General features: G+C 41.7%; 1 protein-coding gene across 1 annotated transcript in view; it reads right to left on the bottom strand.

Annotated features, from left to right (window-relative positions):
- Positions 1-607: 607 nt before the first annotated feature.
- The window catches only part of INTS2 (integrator complex subunit 2), a 103409-nt gene continuing 84541 nt past the window's right edge, over positions 608-19475 (bottom strand). Inside the window, exons 17-24 of the mRNA XM_075853023.1 lie at positions 16284-16485; positions 13480-13605; positions 13186-13390; positions 12913-13095; positions 11488-11595; positions 3647-3752; positions 2870-3046; positions 608-2297 (exon numbers count right to left, since the gene is read on the bottom strand). Of these exons, the coding sequence (XP_075709138.1) occupies positions 2125-2297; positions 2870-3046; positions 3647-3752; positions 11488-11595; positions 12913-13095; positions 13186-13390; positions 13480-13605; positions 16284-16485 (1280 nt within the window). The 3' untranslated portion in view covers positions 608-2124. The remainder of the gene's footprint in view (positions 2298-2869; positions 3047-3646; positions 3753-11487; positions 11596-12912; positions 13096-13185; positions 13391-13479; positions 13606-16283; positions 16486-19475) is intronic.

Raw genomic sequence — 19475 nt, forward strand, 5'->3', positions numbered from 1 at the left:
GGGAAATGTTAATTAGTAACTATTTTGTGTGGTATTACTGTTTTATAAGCGTATACATTTAAAATTAGAAAAATCATAATTTCTTCAAATATTCTCTAAATTTTGGGGGTTTTCACAAATAAGCAATGAATTTATCGACCACATTTTTTCACTACCATAAAGTACAATATATCACGAGAAAACAATCTCATAATCGATTGGATAGGTAAAAGCATTCCAAAGTTATTACCACATAAAGGGACACGTCAGATTTGAAAAAAATGGGTCTGGTCCTGAAGGCCAAAATGAGCTCGGTCCTGAAGGGCTTAAAGGAAACCTCATCATGTGAGGTAGAGGCCTCTGCATCGCTAATTTGCAGGTTATCCCTGAAGGCCAAAAGGCTATGCATCATGTCCCCCATTTTGGAGGGGTGGTCTAGGTGACTCAGAAACAGAATCTTTCAGAAATGTTTGTAAAGGCAGACTGCATGGCTAGGCGTTTGATATTTTACATCTGTGGCAATGGGACTGAATAAAATAGCGGAATTAAATTTTATTTATATAGTGTAGATACAATAAATACAAAATTACAGTAAAAAATATAAATTTATTTTACAGTTATGACATTCTACATGTTGGAAAAACTGCATATAATTTTGTATTTAGTGATGACATGATACATTACCATCTTTAGAGAATCGAACACCAAATACCATATTTATTTTTTATAAATAACAAAAAAAAGGATTGCAACACAATTCAATATTGTAGATGTCAACTGTTGCAGATTTTAAAGTTATACCCCAAACAAAAGAGGAAAATACAAAGTTGAGGTGCCCATCCCCACACATTTTTTTCTTTAGTTATTTCCTATACAGGTACCAGGGTGGATTCAGTGTGGCATACAAGACGACACCCCCTGCCCCAAGTGGGCACCTTCACTCTGGAGAAAAAGCTTAATTTTAAAGGGGTTTCCCAGTACCATAAAATTGATGGCCTATCCTGAGGACAGGCCATCAATAGCTAAATGGTCGAGGTCAGGCTGTGATTCTATGACCGCTGCTATAAGTATGTCTACGATTCATAGTACGAGCAGTGGAAATGAAGGGGGAAGCAGCACTCGTATTAGCACTGCAGCCCCTTTAAAACAGTGGGTCGATGGGGGTACTGGGAGTTGGTTGCCGACCAATCACATATTGATGGCTCATCTGGAGGATAGGCTATCAATGTTATGGGACTGGATAACCCCTTTAAGCTTTTGTCCGATGGGCCACTAAAAATTGTAGTTTATTGTTTTACCTATTCACATACAAAAATACACGACATACTGTAAAGGGAAAATATATTACAGAAAAATGTATAGAAAATAAATTATTATGGACTAATTATAGCATTTGATGGCAATTGTTTTCCATAAAGAGTTTGGCTGCAGCATTAACTTTTACAACTATTATTTTTAATGACAAACGGAAACATATGTTCTGCAACAGACAAGAGTCGTCCTCCTAGATTGTTGGTTAACATATGTAACAGCACTTGTGATATTGTTATTACAGCATCATCATGTTTTAAGCTAGAAGCACACATGGCACACTAAAGGTAGGAGCTGTCAGATTACAACAAATAATTACATGGGCTCTTATAGTGTCTGTGCATTTTTTTTTTATCAACTACATAGGATATGGATCACTAAGGGGAAGGTCAAAAGATAAAATTACTACATGCTATGCTGAAATACGAACAGCTTCACTTGCATATTGCTGCAGCACATGGCAAACTTCCCAGCAAGCATTCCAGAGCAACTACGGTTTTCTGGTTTCCAGCCCTGCTATGTGCCTGTAGGATTAAAGCTTATATAACTAAGCCGAGTTATAAAAGCAATAGGCAATGCCAAGTTTCAACACAGAAGACAGGCATGAAATATAGATTAAATAGATGTATTTTTTCGTCTTGCACACAAATGTCCAGACATTAGTAGTATGCCATGAGTGATATCTGTAGGAATTGAGCTATCCAAGCACACATAAAGTGTTAAGCCACAGTGGATCGTGGAGTCATCACTCGGTCTTGCTTCATTTTCTATGCCCATCGGCTTCTTCACTGTGAAATCTAAAGTATGACTAAGACGAAAATAAAAAAAAAGTCTTTATACTCCTGTGACACTCATGTTAATTATATCAATGATGGTATTTTCAACTTGATGACAAAGCTGGACATCTGGATCCAAACTCTCAAGGTCCTTTGTTGCAGAAACCGGAAGCGGAAAAAGGTTAAATGCACCTGAGAGTTCCTTTGGTTTCTCCTTAAGTTGCTGCAAACCTATTAAGAGAAAAGAAGACCATCCAACATGAAAACAATGGATCTATACGGTATTGCATCAAACATACGAAGAACTGAGTGGTCAATTTATGTTTACCTTTCAACACTAATATACTTTGTAAATGCATTGCTTTACCCATCTTGCATGAATACTGAGTTACAGCCTATATTATAATCAATAGCTTCGCTCATTGCTATTGTAAAAAAACAAAAACAAATTTGTATATAGACACACACCCAACAGATTAGCTGAGCTCCTATATTGCAATGGGACTGTTCATAATTCCTAAATGTAATAACTATACAGTGTTTGCTATCAATAGGACACTTCGCAGAATGCATATCACTAGAGCAAGCTCTGGACCTAAGTAAAATTCTAGGCACCAAGTACCAATACGCTTTTGAAGAATAGAATTTCAAGTGATGGTATAAGATAAGGGCACCTGTCACTTTATCTCATCAGTATGCCACTCTTTTTTTTTAGAATTCGTGCAGTTTAAAAATCATCATCATATGAATGCCAACATATTTCTTTACATGAATCAACAATTACTGTTGAACAGTGAACTTACGTGTAATAATTGGGTCAACATCTCTGGTCTGAGTGGCCACATTTGATGCACAGACCTGCCCAATTTGTATGAGTAGTGACATGATATCTTCATATAATGGAGGAAATGCTTGGCAGAATGGTACCAAACAAGGCAATGTTGGCATAAAAAACACAAAACGCTTGGCTTGAGTTAACACTGCAAGATGTTAAGGTAGAAACAAATATTACCGATTATAAATGATAGCGGAGGATATAATATTACATAAAGAAATAAATCTAAATTATGACATCCAGATATGCTTCTAAGCAAAAATCTCTAAGAGCACTACAAGCTACTGGTATATATTACATGGGATTGTGATGAAACTTTAGAAAAATTTCATTGTTAGCAAAAGAGACCTACTAGGGCCATTTACCACACCAGGACCATTAACTTTCACTCTGGTCTAAATACAAGTCACCAAAGCGCTCTGCACACAATAGGTCCATAAAGAAGTTGTCTGTCCCTTCATCATATAGGTAATACTAAAACCTCTCTGCTACATTTTAGCTGCTTCGTCCTGCATTTGGACCAGAAAGAATTACCTGAAATTGAGCACAAAGCTATCGGTATAAACAGATTTATGTCAGAAGTGAATGAATGAGGTTGGAAGAAAAGGATTACTCTTGGGTGCAGCTTCAGTCAGTATCTGCAGTGGGGGATGTGATGTCAAAGGGGCGTCATTTGGCACTCTACTGTATTTGGGGACATTTTACATTTGTTATAACATTTTTTTTAAAAATAAACAATTTTTACCTGTGAGGAGGGTTCCCATTACATTTATAGCCAGACGAGCCATACTGAGAGATTTGGGTAATGCATACTGAATACACAAGTGTGAAAGAAGTTGGATTGCAAATATCTGCAATAATAAAAGTAAATAAATGTATAATAGCCTAGATATAAATATTTCCAAATTCACTCAAGATAATATGAGTATATAGGAATCATTACCAGATGTGTCATTTTTTTAGTAAAAATTTTTCTACATATGGAATGAAGAGATACACAACAATGTAGACACTATAACCAATAGCCCATACCTTTATACAGACTTTTATATTAATAACAGATCTATGTACTTCATAATTACTAAGAGCTGTTGGTGTATACATGTATGTAATGACACAATAAGCCATAACTTTAAAACCACTGATAGGTGAAGTGAACAACATTGATTATCTCATTACAATGACAACTCAAGGGCTGGGATATATTAGGATTAAGTGAACAGGCAGTTCTTGAAGTCGATGTGTTGGAAGCAGGAAAATGGCCAAGTAAAAGCATCCGAGTGAAACGGACAAGGGCCAAATTGTGATGGCTAGACGACGGAGTCAGAGCATCTTCAAAGCTGCAGGTCTTGTAGGGGTTCCTGGTATAAAGTGGTTAAAGTAAGGTGAACCGGCGATAGGGACATGGGGGCCAAACACTCATTGCTGTGTGTCCAGAGGAAAGGCTGGACCACATGTCCGATCTCACAGAAGAGCTACTGTAGCACAAAATGTGATTTATTTTTTTTACTCACTGTAAAATCTTTTGTTTGTTGTACTTAATAGAAGATACAGCTCCATGGATATAGGCCCTTGCCACTATAAGGCTGACAATAGGTAGGAAAAAGTGTTGGCTCCGTCCAGGCAGAACATACTTATCTCACAGACACTGGTTAAATCAGTTTTGTACAGAAAGCAGTAGAAGACGACAAAACAAAAATATGTCCACGGTCCTGGGGAAAAAACCCGTCAAAATAATTGGAACATCCTAAAGCAGTGCCAGAGGGTGGGAATAAAAAATAAAAGTAATAAGTACAGCCATGCAACCTGCCTAATGGAGGAGGAGGAGGAGGAGGTGATGATGGAGGAGGAGGAGATGATGATGGAGGAGGAGGAGATGATGATGGAGGAGGAGGTGATGATGATGGAGGAGGAGGTGATGATGATGGAGGAGGAGGTGATGATGATGGAGGAGGAGGTGATGATGGAGGGGATGATGATGGAGGGGATGATGGAGTAGGAGGTGATTATGGAGGTGATGATGGAGGAGGAGGTGATTATGGAGTTGATGATGGAGGTGATTATGGAGTTGATGATGGAGGTGATTATGGAGTTGATGATGGAGGTGATGGAGGAGGACGTGATTATGGAGGTGATGGAGGAGGACGTGATGATGGAGGAGGTGATGATGGAGGTGATGGAGGAGGAGGTGATGATGGAGGAGGAGGAGGTGGAGGAGGTGATAATGGAGGAGGAGGTGATGATGGAGGAGGAGGTGATGATGGAGGAGGAGGAGGTGATGATGGAGGGGATGATGGAGGGGATGATGGAGGAGGGGATGATGGAGGGGATGATGGAGGAGGAATTGATTATGGAGGTGATGAAATGGAGCTGAAATACGCTGTGCTGCCTTAAACTCTGTGGACAGGTCAGGAACAGGATCCTGACCTGTCCACAGAGTTGAAGGCAGCACAGAGTATTTCAGGAGCCGCGTTCTGCTCCCGTAGGTAAACAGGGTAGCAGCACTGCGAAGACCGCACAGAGAATTCACCGGCGGTCAGGATAGAACGTAGCAGCTATATGAGGGGAACACACCCAGCTGCTAAGTGAGACACAGCAGGGCGCGCTTCCAACACAACCGTGCTGTTCGCTATACAGCTGACGGCTGTCAGCCGTGCAGTAGGATCTTGTGCGGGGTGGTGACTTGCCAATCATGTGAAGATGTTATTGAGGACAGGAGTGGAAGAGAGGTAACAGACTGAGAGCTACGTAATGGTAAGAGCAGAGTTCACAGCAGCACAGAATATTTCAGGAGAGGAGCGTGCAGATGTTGAGGAGTGTATGATGCTGACTGGTCACGGATTGGCCAGCGTCATACACATAAACACGCCCAGTTAAAAACACAATACAAGCCCAGTTGGACATAACGAAAAAAAAACGCCCAGTTGTCCATTTCAAAGTTCATTTGCATATATATAAAATAGCTCATAACTTGGCCAAAAATGAACGTTTTTTAAAAAAAAAACACGTTACTGTTATCTACATTGCAGCGCCGATCACATGCAATAGGAGATAGGGGTTTGAGAATCTGGTGACAGAGCCTCTTTAAGTGAAGACAATCCAAGCCCCAGATTGCAGGAATGACAGGAGTCTAGGAAAAGAAAAGACCATAGGATGGAAAATACGCTAGGACTTCCTGGTGTGGTGGGAACCCTTAGCTGACTGAGGCTTCCGGACCTTCAGGAGAGACCTCGGCCCTCAGAACCTCAGAATGCCTTTCCTCTTGAGCATTCTAGGCAGAAGCGGTGAGGGAGGGACCAGATATGAGGGAGAATTAGTTTCAAGGGGGTGACCAGGGTGTTGACTTATGTCACTGGGATCCCTTGCTCTGGCCACATAGTTTGGATCTTTGTAGTTGAGACGTGATGCAAAAGAGAACCACATCCAGTGTGACCCACTTCTCGCAAAGGTGACGCAAGATTTCTGGGTGAAGCGACCACCCTCCTGGGTCTTGACTAAGGCAATCTGCGGCCCAGTTGTCCACTCCTTGTATGTGGACCGCTGACAACACTGGAACAGGACTCTCTGCCAATGGAAGAATCCGAAAGGACTCCTGTAGACTGGTGCCACCCCGGTGCTTGAGAAAGACGACTGACATTGAGTTGTCGGTCTGGATCCTGACAAGATGGCCTTGGTGAAGGATAGGTTGATGGGCAATAGCCAGGAATATTACCCTTTTTTCCAAAAGATTGATCTGTGGGATGGACTGTGTGGAGGCCAAAGACTGCACACCAACTGGACAGACTGGCGTCCGTCGAGATGAGAAGCCACTGGAGGGGGAAGGAAGAACCGACCTACTGTGATGGCCAGTGAGGTCACCCACTGGCACAACTCCTTATAAATCCGAGGGGGCAGGATAATCAATTTATGCGACCTGGCTCACAACGACAGGATCACTCCCTGGAGGGGCCTGGAGTGGAACTGCCTTGAAAGTGGAGACCATCCTGCACAGCAGTCGCATGAAAAAGCAGATGGAAGATGTGTTCCTGCAAAGCAGTGTCAATTCTGCCCGGGAGGGTTCTGATCTTTTCCTCTGGGAGATGGACACTTGCTGATATTGTATTGAAGTGCATTCCCAGAAACTTCAAGTTCTGAGATGGGATCCGGGTGATGTGGAGAATGTAAAGATTGTTCTGTCTGGAGTGGCCTTCACCAGGAGGGTAAGGGGTGACAGCGACTCTCCTAGCCCATGCAGCCAAGGCGATGCAGAAAGGAACGGTGACAAATTAAAAAGGACAAGAACCAATCGTGAAATTAAGGAAATGCTGGTGGGACCTTGCGATGGGAATGTGGAGGTATGCATCGTGAATGTCGATGAACAAGAGGAACTCTTCTTGATCCAACAATGCTACCACCGACTCTAAGGATTCCATGCCGTCCAAAGACGGAAGAGATTTGAGTAGAACCCCAGTAAACGTTCTGCCTGAGGAACTCGGACAAGGACCTTCTGCAGGAGTAGCGAACAAACAGCCTTAAAAAACACAGAGGCGCAATATGATGCATGTGATGGAGTCAACAGAAAGAATCTTCCGGAGGTACGGGTGGAGAACTCTATATTGCAACATGACACCACTTCCCAGACCCAGGCATCCATCGTCCCCACACTTGAACATCTGTTACATCACCCCACTTGAACATCTGATGTGAAGACACCTTCATTACGAAGATGTCTTGGCAGAGGAGGACTTCTGGGGCTAAGAACTCGGTTGCCATGAAGATCTGGGCTTGAAGGGATAGCGTCTGGACTCGGTGGGGCGAGCAGTCCTCCTGTTCAGTCTCTGGGAAGAGAGCGACCTCTGGGCAGAAGAGTTAGAAAAGGACCGAGATCTTCAAGATTGGAGAGAAGGCTACGGACGGGCATGGGGCAAAAGAGAACCCATATTTCTTGTAGCCTCTACAATAACTTCATCCAGGCGCTTGCCAAAAAGTCGGTCACCAAAAATATAAGGCGGCCATTAAGGGCCTGTTTGGAAGCCTGGTCGGCTGCCTAAGATTTTAGTCAAATGAAACGCCACAGGGCAATGAGATTAGCCGATGTGCAGGCATTGAATCAAACGGACTCAAGAGAAGACTCAAAAAGAAACTTAGAAAATCGAATTATCTGAGATGTGAGGTCAGCCATGTCCCGTTGCGGAGCACCTACCAGGATAACACGATAACACGGTGCAGCTGTTTACTACAAACCAAGCAAGCCTTACTCGCCCAGGTAGGTGCAAAGGCTGGGTGCAGAGCAGAACATGTCTAAAAAAAAATTATTTGTCTGGGAATCCAGCTTCTTGTCAGGAGGCTCACTAGTGAGGTGGTGGTACTCTTAGACAGCCGTGAAATAGGAGGATCCACAGAGGGAGAAATAGACCATTTGGGGTTTAATTCTTCCTGAAAGTGAAATCGTGTTATAGCGCTTGGAAATAGACAGACACCTGTCAGGATGCTTCTACTCCTTGTTCTAAATCACTTCAAACTCGCTATGGTTTGGAAAGCATAGCCTTAGGCGTCATAAGGGTGCCTCCTCTTTTGTAATTTTTTACATGAAGTATATCGGACAGCACACATCAGCGACTGCATGGCGGCTGTTATTTGTGAGAATACATGGAACGAGGGCTCTGACAGAGGACAGATGACTGACAGTGGACCCTGAGAGTGAACCTGAAGAGGAGCGGGACCTGTCCCTGGTACTTCAGTGCCTCTTGTGAGTCAGGAATTGTCACATAAGTACTGAGCAAAGGACCTGGCCCATTCTGGGGACGCCTTATCCTGGATGACATGGTTTCAGGGCACAGTGGGCAGAATGTAGTAGACTGGCCAACTCTACATTTATTATTACTCCTGCTACTATTAAAGTAAGTAACCCAGGCCACTTTTCTCATCTTTTTGGTTTATTGAGGAAGAATTATTGGACTTCAAGAGATGTACATACCCTATCACAAATGCTTACAGTGGATGGATCTGTCCTGTCAGTGAGAGAGATTCGAGCGGCTTTTAATAGATCACTGGGGGATGAGATATACTGTTTACAGCTTCATCATGCTCTGACAGCACAATTTCCACTGGATTCCACCATTTTCTCTAGCTATGACTTGGTGGCGCGTCTGGGTACCCATTCTATGAGTGGCTTTGTATCTCCGATTTACTCCTTTTTACTGGATGCTAAATTGCGACTTGAACCCTTAGCGGTTGAGGATAAATGGCGGGAAATAATTCCACAACTCACAGATGAGGACTGGAGGGAGGCTCAGATGTGCCACTTGCTGGTTTCACCGGCTGCTAATAATAAACTGGTAAAACGGTTTATCATACACCAATGTTATTTAACGCCTATAAGATTACACCGTATGGGACGAATGGCATCCTCACAATGTCATAGGTGTGGGGAGGATAGGGCTGATTTTATACATTTGATGTGGGGATGTCGGTGGATTCTTAGCTTTTGGGAGGAGGTAGCCGTATTATTAACGGCAGTGATGGGGAGGATAGTACGATGTGTGATTGCTGGGACTGATACCCGAGGAGCAGTGGTCGGTACATGAGAGGAGCTTTCTTAGGGAGTCGCTCTTTATGGCAAGGAAGGCAGTGGCTATACGATGGATGGCGGATAGAGCACCGACTGTGGCCCAGTGGCGTAAATTGACTAATGACATTCTTCCTTTTGAAAAAGTGGTATATAAACACCGGGGAAGGCCGGCTAAATTTGACCTGATCTGGGGGGTTGGTGCTCATCGAATCTCACTCACTGTACGGTCCAAGGGTTGAATGCTGCTTTGACACAGGCCGGGGGTGGAAATGGGTGAGGGAAATGGGTGGAAAGCGCACATTCATGTGTTCTGTATATGAGATGTTTGGTTCTTATCTGAATGCTCTTGGATTGCAGGCATCTATTTCTTGTATTCAACTGTACATTTAATAAGATTGTTTTGATTTATTTGTATTGCAATTACGTGGTCTGCGTACCACTGACAGGCCAAGTGTGTTCCTGTTTGATCACTTGTTATCTCTTCTTATTGTATTTGGATTGATGACTGTATACTGGTATCCTGATGTATATGAAAGTTTGACTCTGCCAGTTTATTTTCAATAAAACGAGTCTAAAAAAAGTAACCCAGGCCACCTGTGCCGGCTGCCTGGCAGACTCCTCCCGAACTGAGGACATATCACAATGGAGGAGAAATAGAGAAAAAAGTTGAAACCAATAAACAATTTAACAGTGTCTGAGGGGAACGAACCCCTGAGTAAACTGCACCTATTGCTATTAAAACCACCTGGGTCAAAAAATTGAAGAGACCCCATGGATGCACACCAAATACTTGTGAGCCCCTGCAACAGGGAAAAAATTGGCTCACATGGCTTATCTACTGACCCCCAAGGTGCTGTGTACCGCCACTCAAGCTGCAGAGGTTCCTTGTAGAGTGTGGGGGAGCTGTAATGGTGCAGGAGAAGCAAGAGGAATCTGGAGGTGAAGCATGTACACCAGAGGAAAGAGAGGCTGTCCCTGTGGGAGAGGAATTGGCTGCCTGGTGGTAAAACAATGTGGCCAACAATTTTTCCTATCTAGTGTCAGCCTCCTAGTCGCAAGGGCCTATACCCATGGTGCTGTATCCCCCAATGATATAAATGAGAAATTGCTGAAAAAGTTAATGCTGGCTATGATAAGAAGGTTTCATAACACACCGTGCACTGCAGCTTGCTGCATTTGGGGCTGCGTAGACGCAGACCGATCAGAGTGCCCGTGGTGACCCCTGTACACCATCTAAAGTGCCTATAACGGTCATGTGAGCATCAGAACTGGATCATGGAGCAATGGGAGAAGGTGGGTTAGTCTGATGAATCCCGTTTTCTTTTACATCATGGGGACAGCCGGGTGCATGTGCATCGCTTACCTGCGGAAAAAAGGCAAGCCGACGGAGGCAATGCGATGCTATGGGCAATTTTCTGCTGGGAAAACTTCCTGACATTCATGTGGATGTTACTTTGACACGTAACATCTGTCTAAACATTGCTGATGACCAAGCACTCCCCATTATGAAAATAGTATTCCCTAATGGCAGTGGCCTCTTTCAGCAGGATAATGCACCCTGCCACACTGCAAAAATTGTTCAGGAATAGTTCGAGATACATGACCAAGAGTTCAAGGTGTTGACTTGGCCTCCAAATTCATCAAATCTCAATTCGATCGAGCATCTGTGGGATGTGCTGGAAAAATCAAGTCTCATCCACGGCTCCTCCACGCAACTTACAGAACTTAAAAGATCTGCTGCGAACGCCTTGTTGTAAGATACCACAGGACGCCTTAAGAGGTCTTGTAGGCCATGCCTCGACGTGTCAAAGTTGTTTCGGAAGCACACCTACAGAATATTAGTTGGGTGGTTTTAAAGTTTTGGCTGATCGGTGAATAGGTGTCAGTGTATGAATTTGTCTGCAAAATGTATTGAAATTGTTACAACGATTTTTTGTAATGCAATAGGATAATGGTTTTTTTGGGGGGGGGGGGGGGGGTGTCTATTATACATTAGATAACGAATGCCATTGAAAGACTGAAATAACTTATGTTACCTGCTTCTCCGGTTCTGGCTGAGCAATAAGTTCAGGGATAAAATCAAGACAGATGTGCATTGATGGGATTCCTGCAACCGCCAGAGGCAGAAGTTGGCATGGGTAACCCTGGTTGAGAGGGTGGAAAAAGGAAATAGTCTTTAAATGGGTGTTCCATCTTATAAAGTGATGGCATATCACTAAGGTATGATTGGGGCATTCCAGCCTCTAAAACCACCACCAATTTAAAGATTGAATGGGTTGTAGTGCCGACTTAGCGCTACATACCATTGCTGTACGGTGGTGCTCCCGGCCACCCAGCTGTGCAGGGAACTACAAACAGCTTCATTCACTTAAATGGGGCCATGCTGTATTTCCCTGAGCAGAAGGTGACCAGGGCACCGATGTGCAAGGAAGAACAGTAATGGGGACCCAGTGCTAAATTAGCACTGCAGCCCCTCCATTTTTAGATCCATGGTTGTCCAAGATGTTAGATCTCCACAGATAATAAAGTGATGGCATATCATAGCAGTATGCCGTCACTTTATAAAATGGGAATATCACTTTAATTTAAATTTTCCTTTGCAATTTACAATGATATGTTCAGGGACAATTAGCTTTCTATGAAACTTGACCAGAGAGAGAATGACCCACATTTATTAATAATAATTTTGCGCTAGTGTATTTAGAGAGGGAAAATGGCGAGAATTCATCTTATTTAAAAAAATATGTCTCTTAATAAATGTGGCGCATTTGAAAATGTCTGCTTATTTGAAAGTCTGTCTACCCCTGCTATAAGCAACTGTACAAAAAGCGTCGGAAAACGTCTCCCGTTGATTTCAATGGGAGGCAGAGGGGTTTTTCCCGCAAGCGGAAAAGACCGCTTGTGGGGAAAAAGAAGCGTTATGCTCTTTCTTCAGGCGCTTCCGTCTCTGACCTCCCATTGACATCAATGGGAGGCAGAGAAAGCGGTTTTCGCGACGTGTTATGGCCGCTGCCGAAAAACCCTGCGAAAAAAACGGCAAAAAACGCGGCAGAGAGTGAAGGCAGGTCAAAATTGCGGAAGGAATTTTGTGGCTGAATTTTCTGCCTGCAAAAAAAACTGCGTGAACATACCCTATATTTGCATCTAAAACAGTCCTTTTTTTTTTTTTTTTTTTAAAAAAGTAAATTTTTCTCTGAAAGTTGTTGGAGGGAATAAAAAAGGTTGAAAAACATTGCACATGTTTAATGAACTGGAATAAACTGAAGAATAAATGTGGGCCAATTGTACGAGACTGGAAAATTAAATTCTATATGAAAAGGACTGAAGACAGCACATTTGCTCTGCTTTGTAAAGAATCAGATTCCCTGGAAATATACAAATTTGTAATTTCATATATACACATTGTTAAAACCCTGCATAACTAGGACAGGGATAATATTCTTATGAAACATGACACATACCTGAAAATGAACAAGTTTTGCAATGTTTGGATCTGCTATGAACATTTGATGCAGGAGACAGCAAATGAGACACTGTACTTCACGTAGATTGCTCAACAGACTATCTTCTTCTTCCAGCTGCTCCTTATTCTTATCCTCTGATGGAAGGCAGACCTCCAGCAGGATCTGCACTGCAGCACTATCCTAATACAATTTATTTTTGCATGTTTATTAAAGTGATAGTACCACAGTATGTTAAACAGTAAAAACACTTATAGGTGTTTATGACGATACCTGCGCTGAAAGCAGAGCGTTTTTTAGTTCTTCTCTAGTAACCTCCATAGTTTCTGTCTGACCTGCTAGAGCGGCCATTGCATTACTGGGAGAAGGTTTAATATCTTGGTCTGCAGTTTCCTTAAGATACGAGTTCAGATAAGCTTTGGATGCTAAGAGGTAGCCATTCAGCATGTGTAATGTGATGTCCATCAGTGGTGGGCATCTGGCAACACAGAAAAAGCATTAGTGTCTGAATCCACAAAGGCAAAACAATTCAAGCCTCTAAAAAAAAAAAAACAAGTAGAAGCTAACCTCAGGACTCTGGCATCACAACGCAGGACAATTAAAGGGTCAATCATAAGATCGTTTTGAGTATACTTATGACTCCGAGCCAATTTTAGTGAAGGCTGCAATGCATTCACAGTCATCACCCACAGCCTGAAAATTAAAAGGATGGCAAAGTAGGTCATATTGTTTACTGCAACAGATACATGAAGACACATAAATCACATTTACGAAGCTGAATTCTGAAGTGGCATTCCTATTGTACAATCAAATCTGGTAATATAAACAAGGCATAATGTACCTAAAATACAGAAAGCATAGCCATTACCAGGAACGTTTATCCCCTTAATGACCACCCATACGCGTTTTCACGGAGGCCACTAAGGGTACTTATGACAAAGCACCTTTTCACGGCGGCGCTTTAGCATATGATAGCGCCCCCGGAATACACAACTCTCCGTGTACTCAGCTACCAGAAGCAATCAGGGACTAATCTCATTGGTCCCTGATAACATGATCACTGTGATAAACCTATCACAGTGATTTATGTCACAATATTTACAAAACCCAACACAGGACACGGATTGTGTCTCTCTTCCTTCACAGTAGTTGTATTGTGAGAGGAGATCGGTCCAAATCCTGTGCTATTAAAAGTAAAAAAAAAAAAATACCACAATCTTTTGTCTGTGCCCCCTGATCTCCCCATCACTCCTAGTGTTGAAAGTGATCTGTTTTTTTTTTTTATCGCTACTGTTGCCTAGAAGCATCCGGTTATTTTCTGGAGTTAGCCAGTTTTATGTACAATTTTTTTGTTCGTTTCATAAATAAAATAAAAAAAGAAATGTAGCATATTTTACGGTAACTGACTTTCATAAGGCGTCAGTTTATTACTTCATGTTAGGCAGGTTATCTTTTTTCCTTGTTTTAAAAAACAAAACAAAAACCCTGCCCAAAAAAACAAGTTTACAGTCTTACGGCCATTGATTATAGGGCATCACATTATTATCTACGTTTTTCTAATAAAATGGCCCAGAGAATGTTTACTGCGGAGCAAGCATACACCTTTCTATGCTCCGGCAGTTCAGGTAGTGAAATTACCCTTAACCCCTTCCCCCCGCAGCCAATTATCATTTTTTCCATTTACATTTGTTCCTCACTGCCTTCCAAAAGCCACAACTTTTTTTATTTTTTTCGTCGACATAGCAGTACGAGGACTTGTTTTTTGCGGGACAGTTGTTTTACACGGCACCATTTGAAATGCGGTTCTTTGTAGGGTGGAATGGGCAAAAAAAAAAAAAAGAGAGATTCTGCCATTGTTTTTTGGGCTAGTTTTTACGGCGTTCATTGTGTGTGTAAAAACTAAATGTTAACTTTATTTTACAGGTTGATACAATTACAGCAATATCAAATTTATATAGCTGTTTTATGTTCTACTGCTTTTAACAAAGAAAAAACTATTTGATAAAAATAAAAAATTTGTGTTTTGTCGCCACATTCTGAGAGCCATACCTTTTTTATTTTTCTGTTGGTGGAGCCGTGTGAGAGCCTATTTTTTGAAGGGGCGAGCTGTATTTTTTATTGGTATCATTTTGTAATACATGCGACTTTTTGATTTCTTTTCATCCAATTTTTTTGGGGAGATAAGGTGACCAGAAAATAGCAACTTTGGCGGTTTTCACATGTGTTGTTTTTTTTTTTTTTTAACAACGTTCACCGTGCGGTTTTTATTAATGTTACATTGTAATATTTCTGACTTTAACGGATACCGCAATACCAGTTATGTTAATTTTTTTTTTTTTTAAACCATACTTAGGGAAAAAATGGTAAAAGGTTTTTTTTTTTATATGAATGTAGTATTGCACTATATCGTGATTTTGACAGAATCCTATTAAGCCCCGACTCTGGCAGGGCTTAAAAGGAGTACAAAGATGGCAGATCTGGGGGCCTTAATTAGGCCTCTAGGCTGCCATGCCAACCATCGGCACCCCACAACAGTGTCGCAGAGGGGCCCATGGGCTGTTGGAGGGGGCTGCCCCCTCTTTCTAACCGCTTAGATGCCGCAGTCGCTATTGAGCCGCTTAGCTGACGAATTGAGCCAGGCAGCCAGCCCCTCCATCAACACACACACAGAGAGGAGGGGGAAGCTGCTTCACCCTCAGCCTGTGTTGGCGCATCATAGCAAAAACTTCCGAACTTCCGGATCCCCGCCATGAAGACTGAAAACCTGCAATCTGTGCAGGTTTGAAAAATAAAGTAAATTAGAAAGTTTATTTTACAAAAGAAAAAATACGTTGTTTTTTTGTCGGACAACCCCTTTAATGCCCAACAGGCTTGGTCATTAAAGTGTTAATGCAAAATTAGCCCCATTATAGCATCTGCTCAAGACAAATATTTCAGGAAAAAAAAGTATTCACACACAATCAAACCTATTTTTTTCATTCACATAGCCGTATGCGGGCTTGCATTTTGTGGGACGAGTTGTAGGTTTTAATAGCACCATTTAATGGACTGAAAACATTTTTACAAATTGTTACATTTTTACAATTTGTTAAATTGTGGGTTGGAACAGAAACAAAAAAACACAGCAATTTCACTAGTAACATTTTGGGGTGCATACAAATTTTTGATCACTTAATTATTATTATTATTTATTTATTTTTTGGGGGGAGGCAAGGTAACCAAAGCACAGCAATTCTGGCAGTTATTATTTTTCACCTTGAACGATAAATAAATTCATATCTTTTAGCTGACAAGACAATTAGCAAATCACAAATAATTTTAATGTAGAACTTCACAACCAGAAATACCTAATTGAATGATATAAACATTACCTTCTTGGCATTACAGTGTTCAAGTTCATCCAAAGCTTGTTGACTGTCTGTAGTATCCTGCGTGGAATGCCAACATTCAAGAGCTGGCACATATTGGCAGTGAGAACTTCTGCATATGGGATAAGGTCACTGGCACTAAGCAGAGTTAAGTGCTCCAGAATTTGCACCACCTGCATATGGTTGCTCTGAAGCTGTAAAAAGCCTAAAATAAAAACACAAACCTCAAATTGAAACATACCCATAAACATCACAAAACAAAAAACAATCATTATATGCATTAACCCCTTGGCGATATCTCAGGTGGAGTTATGTCGCTGCCACCAAGAAGTTAAACAAGAAAAACATATACAACAATTTGATGGTAAAATATAGAACTGGAAACTTTATGTATAATGATTTTCACAACGCACTACTTAAAATGTAACACTTTATAATTGGGAGTAAGAAGCATTGGCATTATAGAATATTAGATGGAAAAGACCCTCCTTGGCCTTAGAGGTTTATGATGAGAAAACCACACTAGGTGTAAACCACCAAATATAATTCAATATAATTTAATGCCATTAAAAACTAATTTTGGGGAAAGGGGAGAGGAGGGGACAAGATGTGTGGCTGTGAATTTGTAATGTAAATATGTGATTAAATACAAAATACCTTACTTTTTAACGTTAAAATACGTATATATGGCGATTTAAAAATCTCCTGTTGACATAGGTCATAGAAGGATAGTGTGAGTAACCCCCAACGTCACACTTCCTGGCTACTAATAAATATGACAAATAGCGATAACTATAGCGTGATAATAGATATGGATGGAATTTATATTTTCATACAGTCCATATATGGCTGGATACGACAAAAACTTTTTTAGATCCAGCGCTTTTGTTTAAAAGGAAAGAATCTTCCACTTTTATTGTAAATTTGCTTTTAAAATTGCAACGAGCACAGAGGGATGGATGCAATGAGCCTACGTGTTTCAAACAAATCACTAGTTCTTATTCATGGCATGTCATTTGATGGTCGTTGAAATTTTTAAAGAAAATTTACAATAAAAGTGGAAGATTCTTTCCTTTTAAACAAAAGCGCTGAATCGAAAGAAGTTTGTCTTATCCTGTGATTTACTCAGGGGCCGCAACGAGGATCCGTGCGCATCTTTGGATCCAACGCCAAGACCGTTGGGCTGGAGTATTTAATTGTTTTCTTCGTTCCATTCTCTGTAGACATAGCATATGTTTGTTCTTTTCCACACCTTTAATGGTATAGGAATGACAATCCTACTATAATATTCGTATAGGTATTGTCTCAGTTAAACTATTAACCCCTTCCCGACATTTGCCGTAAATGTACGTCATGGAAAGCATTGACTTCCCGCAAAATGCCGTACATTTACGGCAAATGTTTGGCACCGGCTCAGAAGCTGAGTCGGTGCCATCATCGTCGGATCTCAGCTGTATCTTACAGCTGACATCCGACTGTAACGGCGGGGACCGAAATTAGCTTCGATCCCCGCCATTAACCCCTTAAGTGCAGCGCTCAAACGCGATCGCTGCACTTAAGGTGTTTGCAGCTCATCGGAGCCCCAGCAATGAAATTGCCGGGGTTCCGGTGGCTGCAATGGCAACCGGAGGCCTAATAATGGCCTCCCGGTCTGCCTAGCACCGAAGCCGTTCAAGATCCGCCCGGCGGTGGAGCCTGATCGGCTTCCGTAGCTGCCGGCAAGATGGCGCCGGGTCAGGAGCTGATCCGGCGTCATCAGCGGTGGAAGTCAGCTGTACTGTACAGCTGACATCCACCTGTAACAGCAGGAACCGGAGCTAGCTCCGATCCCTGCCATTAACCCCTTCGATGAAGCAATCGAAAGCGATTGCTGCATCGTAGCGGTTACTAGCAGATCGCCAGCCCCGACAGGCATTCGGGACTGGCGACTGCTGTTATAGCAACAGGAGACACAATGGTCTCCTGCTCTGCCATTACGGAAGCCGATTAGGCCCCGCCGGGAGGCGAAGCCTAATCGGCTTGCTGTCAGTGAATGACTGACAGATCTAATACATTGCACTACATAGGTAGTGCAATGTATTACAAAAAAAAAAATATCTGACCGTTGGACCTTCAAGTCCCCTAGTGGGACTTGAAGAAAAGTGTAAAAAAAAGTATAAAAAAAAGTGTAAAAAAAGTGCAAAAAATCAAAGTTTGAAAACAATAAAAGTTTCAAGTAATCAAATAAAACACAATCCCCCTTTTACTCTTATCAAGTCCTTTATTATTGAAAAATAATAATAAACCATATGTATTTGGTATCGCCACGACCGTAACGACCTGAGGTATCAAAATATTATATTATTTATTGCACGCGGTGAACAGCGTAAAAAAAAACCGTAAAAAAACTTTACCAGAGTTTCTGTTTTTTGGTCACTTTGCACTACAAATATTAGAATAAAAAGTGATCAAAAAGTCGCACGTATCCAAAAATGGTACCTATAAAAACTATAGCTCGTCCCGCAAAAAACAAGCCCTCATACAACTCCGTCGACAAAAAAATTAAAAAGTTATGGTTCTCACAACTTCGCGACAGAAAAAATACATTCTTTTTACAAAAGTAATTTTATTGTGCAAAAAGTTGTAAAACATAAAAAAGTGCTATCAATTAGGTATCGCCGGAATCGTACTGACCCGCAGAATAAAGTTAAACATGTAGTTTATAACGCATGGTGAACGCTGTATAAAGAAAAATGAAAAAAGCTGTGCCAGAATTGCGTTTTTTTGTTTACCTGGCATCCCAAAAAATAGGGTAAAAGGTGATCAAAAAGTCACATGTACCCCAAAATGGTACCAATAATAACTACAGCTCGTCCCGCAACAAACCAGCCCTCATACCACTATGTCTATGAAAAATAAAATTAGTTATGGCTCCAATAAGTCAGAAAAAAAAAATATGCAGTTGTGCCCGAGGACCTAAAATTAGGAAACCAGGAAGGGGAGGGCCCAAACATATCCGCTGGAAGCGACGGTGCCCGTATTATACCAGGACAACACTTTCCCAGTAAAATTCCCCAAACTACAAAAGGTGCGGAGTGTGGACCAAAAGGGGGATAAGAAATGACACCATTTATCAGTGCGACACCGGCCTGTGCAGAAAGGATTGCTTCACAGCGTAACACACATCTATGGATTATTTTTTTTTTATATACCACC

The sequence above is a fragment of the Rhinoderma darwinii genome, chromosome 2 (assembly GCF_050947455.1).
Source record: "Rhinoderma darwinii isolate aRhiDar2 chromosome 2, aRhiDar2.hap1, whole genome shotgun sequence".
In the NCBI taxonomy this organism is placed as follows: domain Eukaryota; kingdom Metazoa; phylum Chordata; class Amphibia; order Anura; family Rhinodermatidae; genus Rhinoderma; species Rhinoderma darwinii.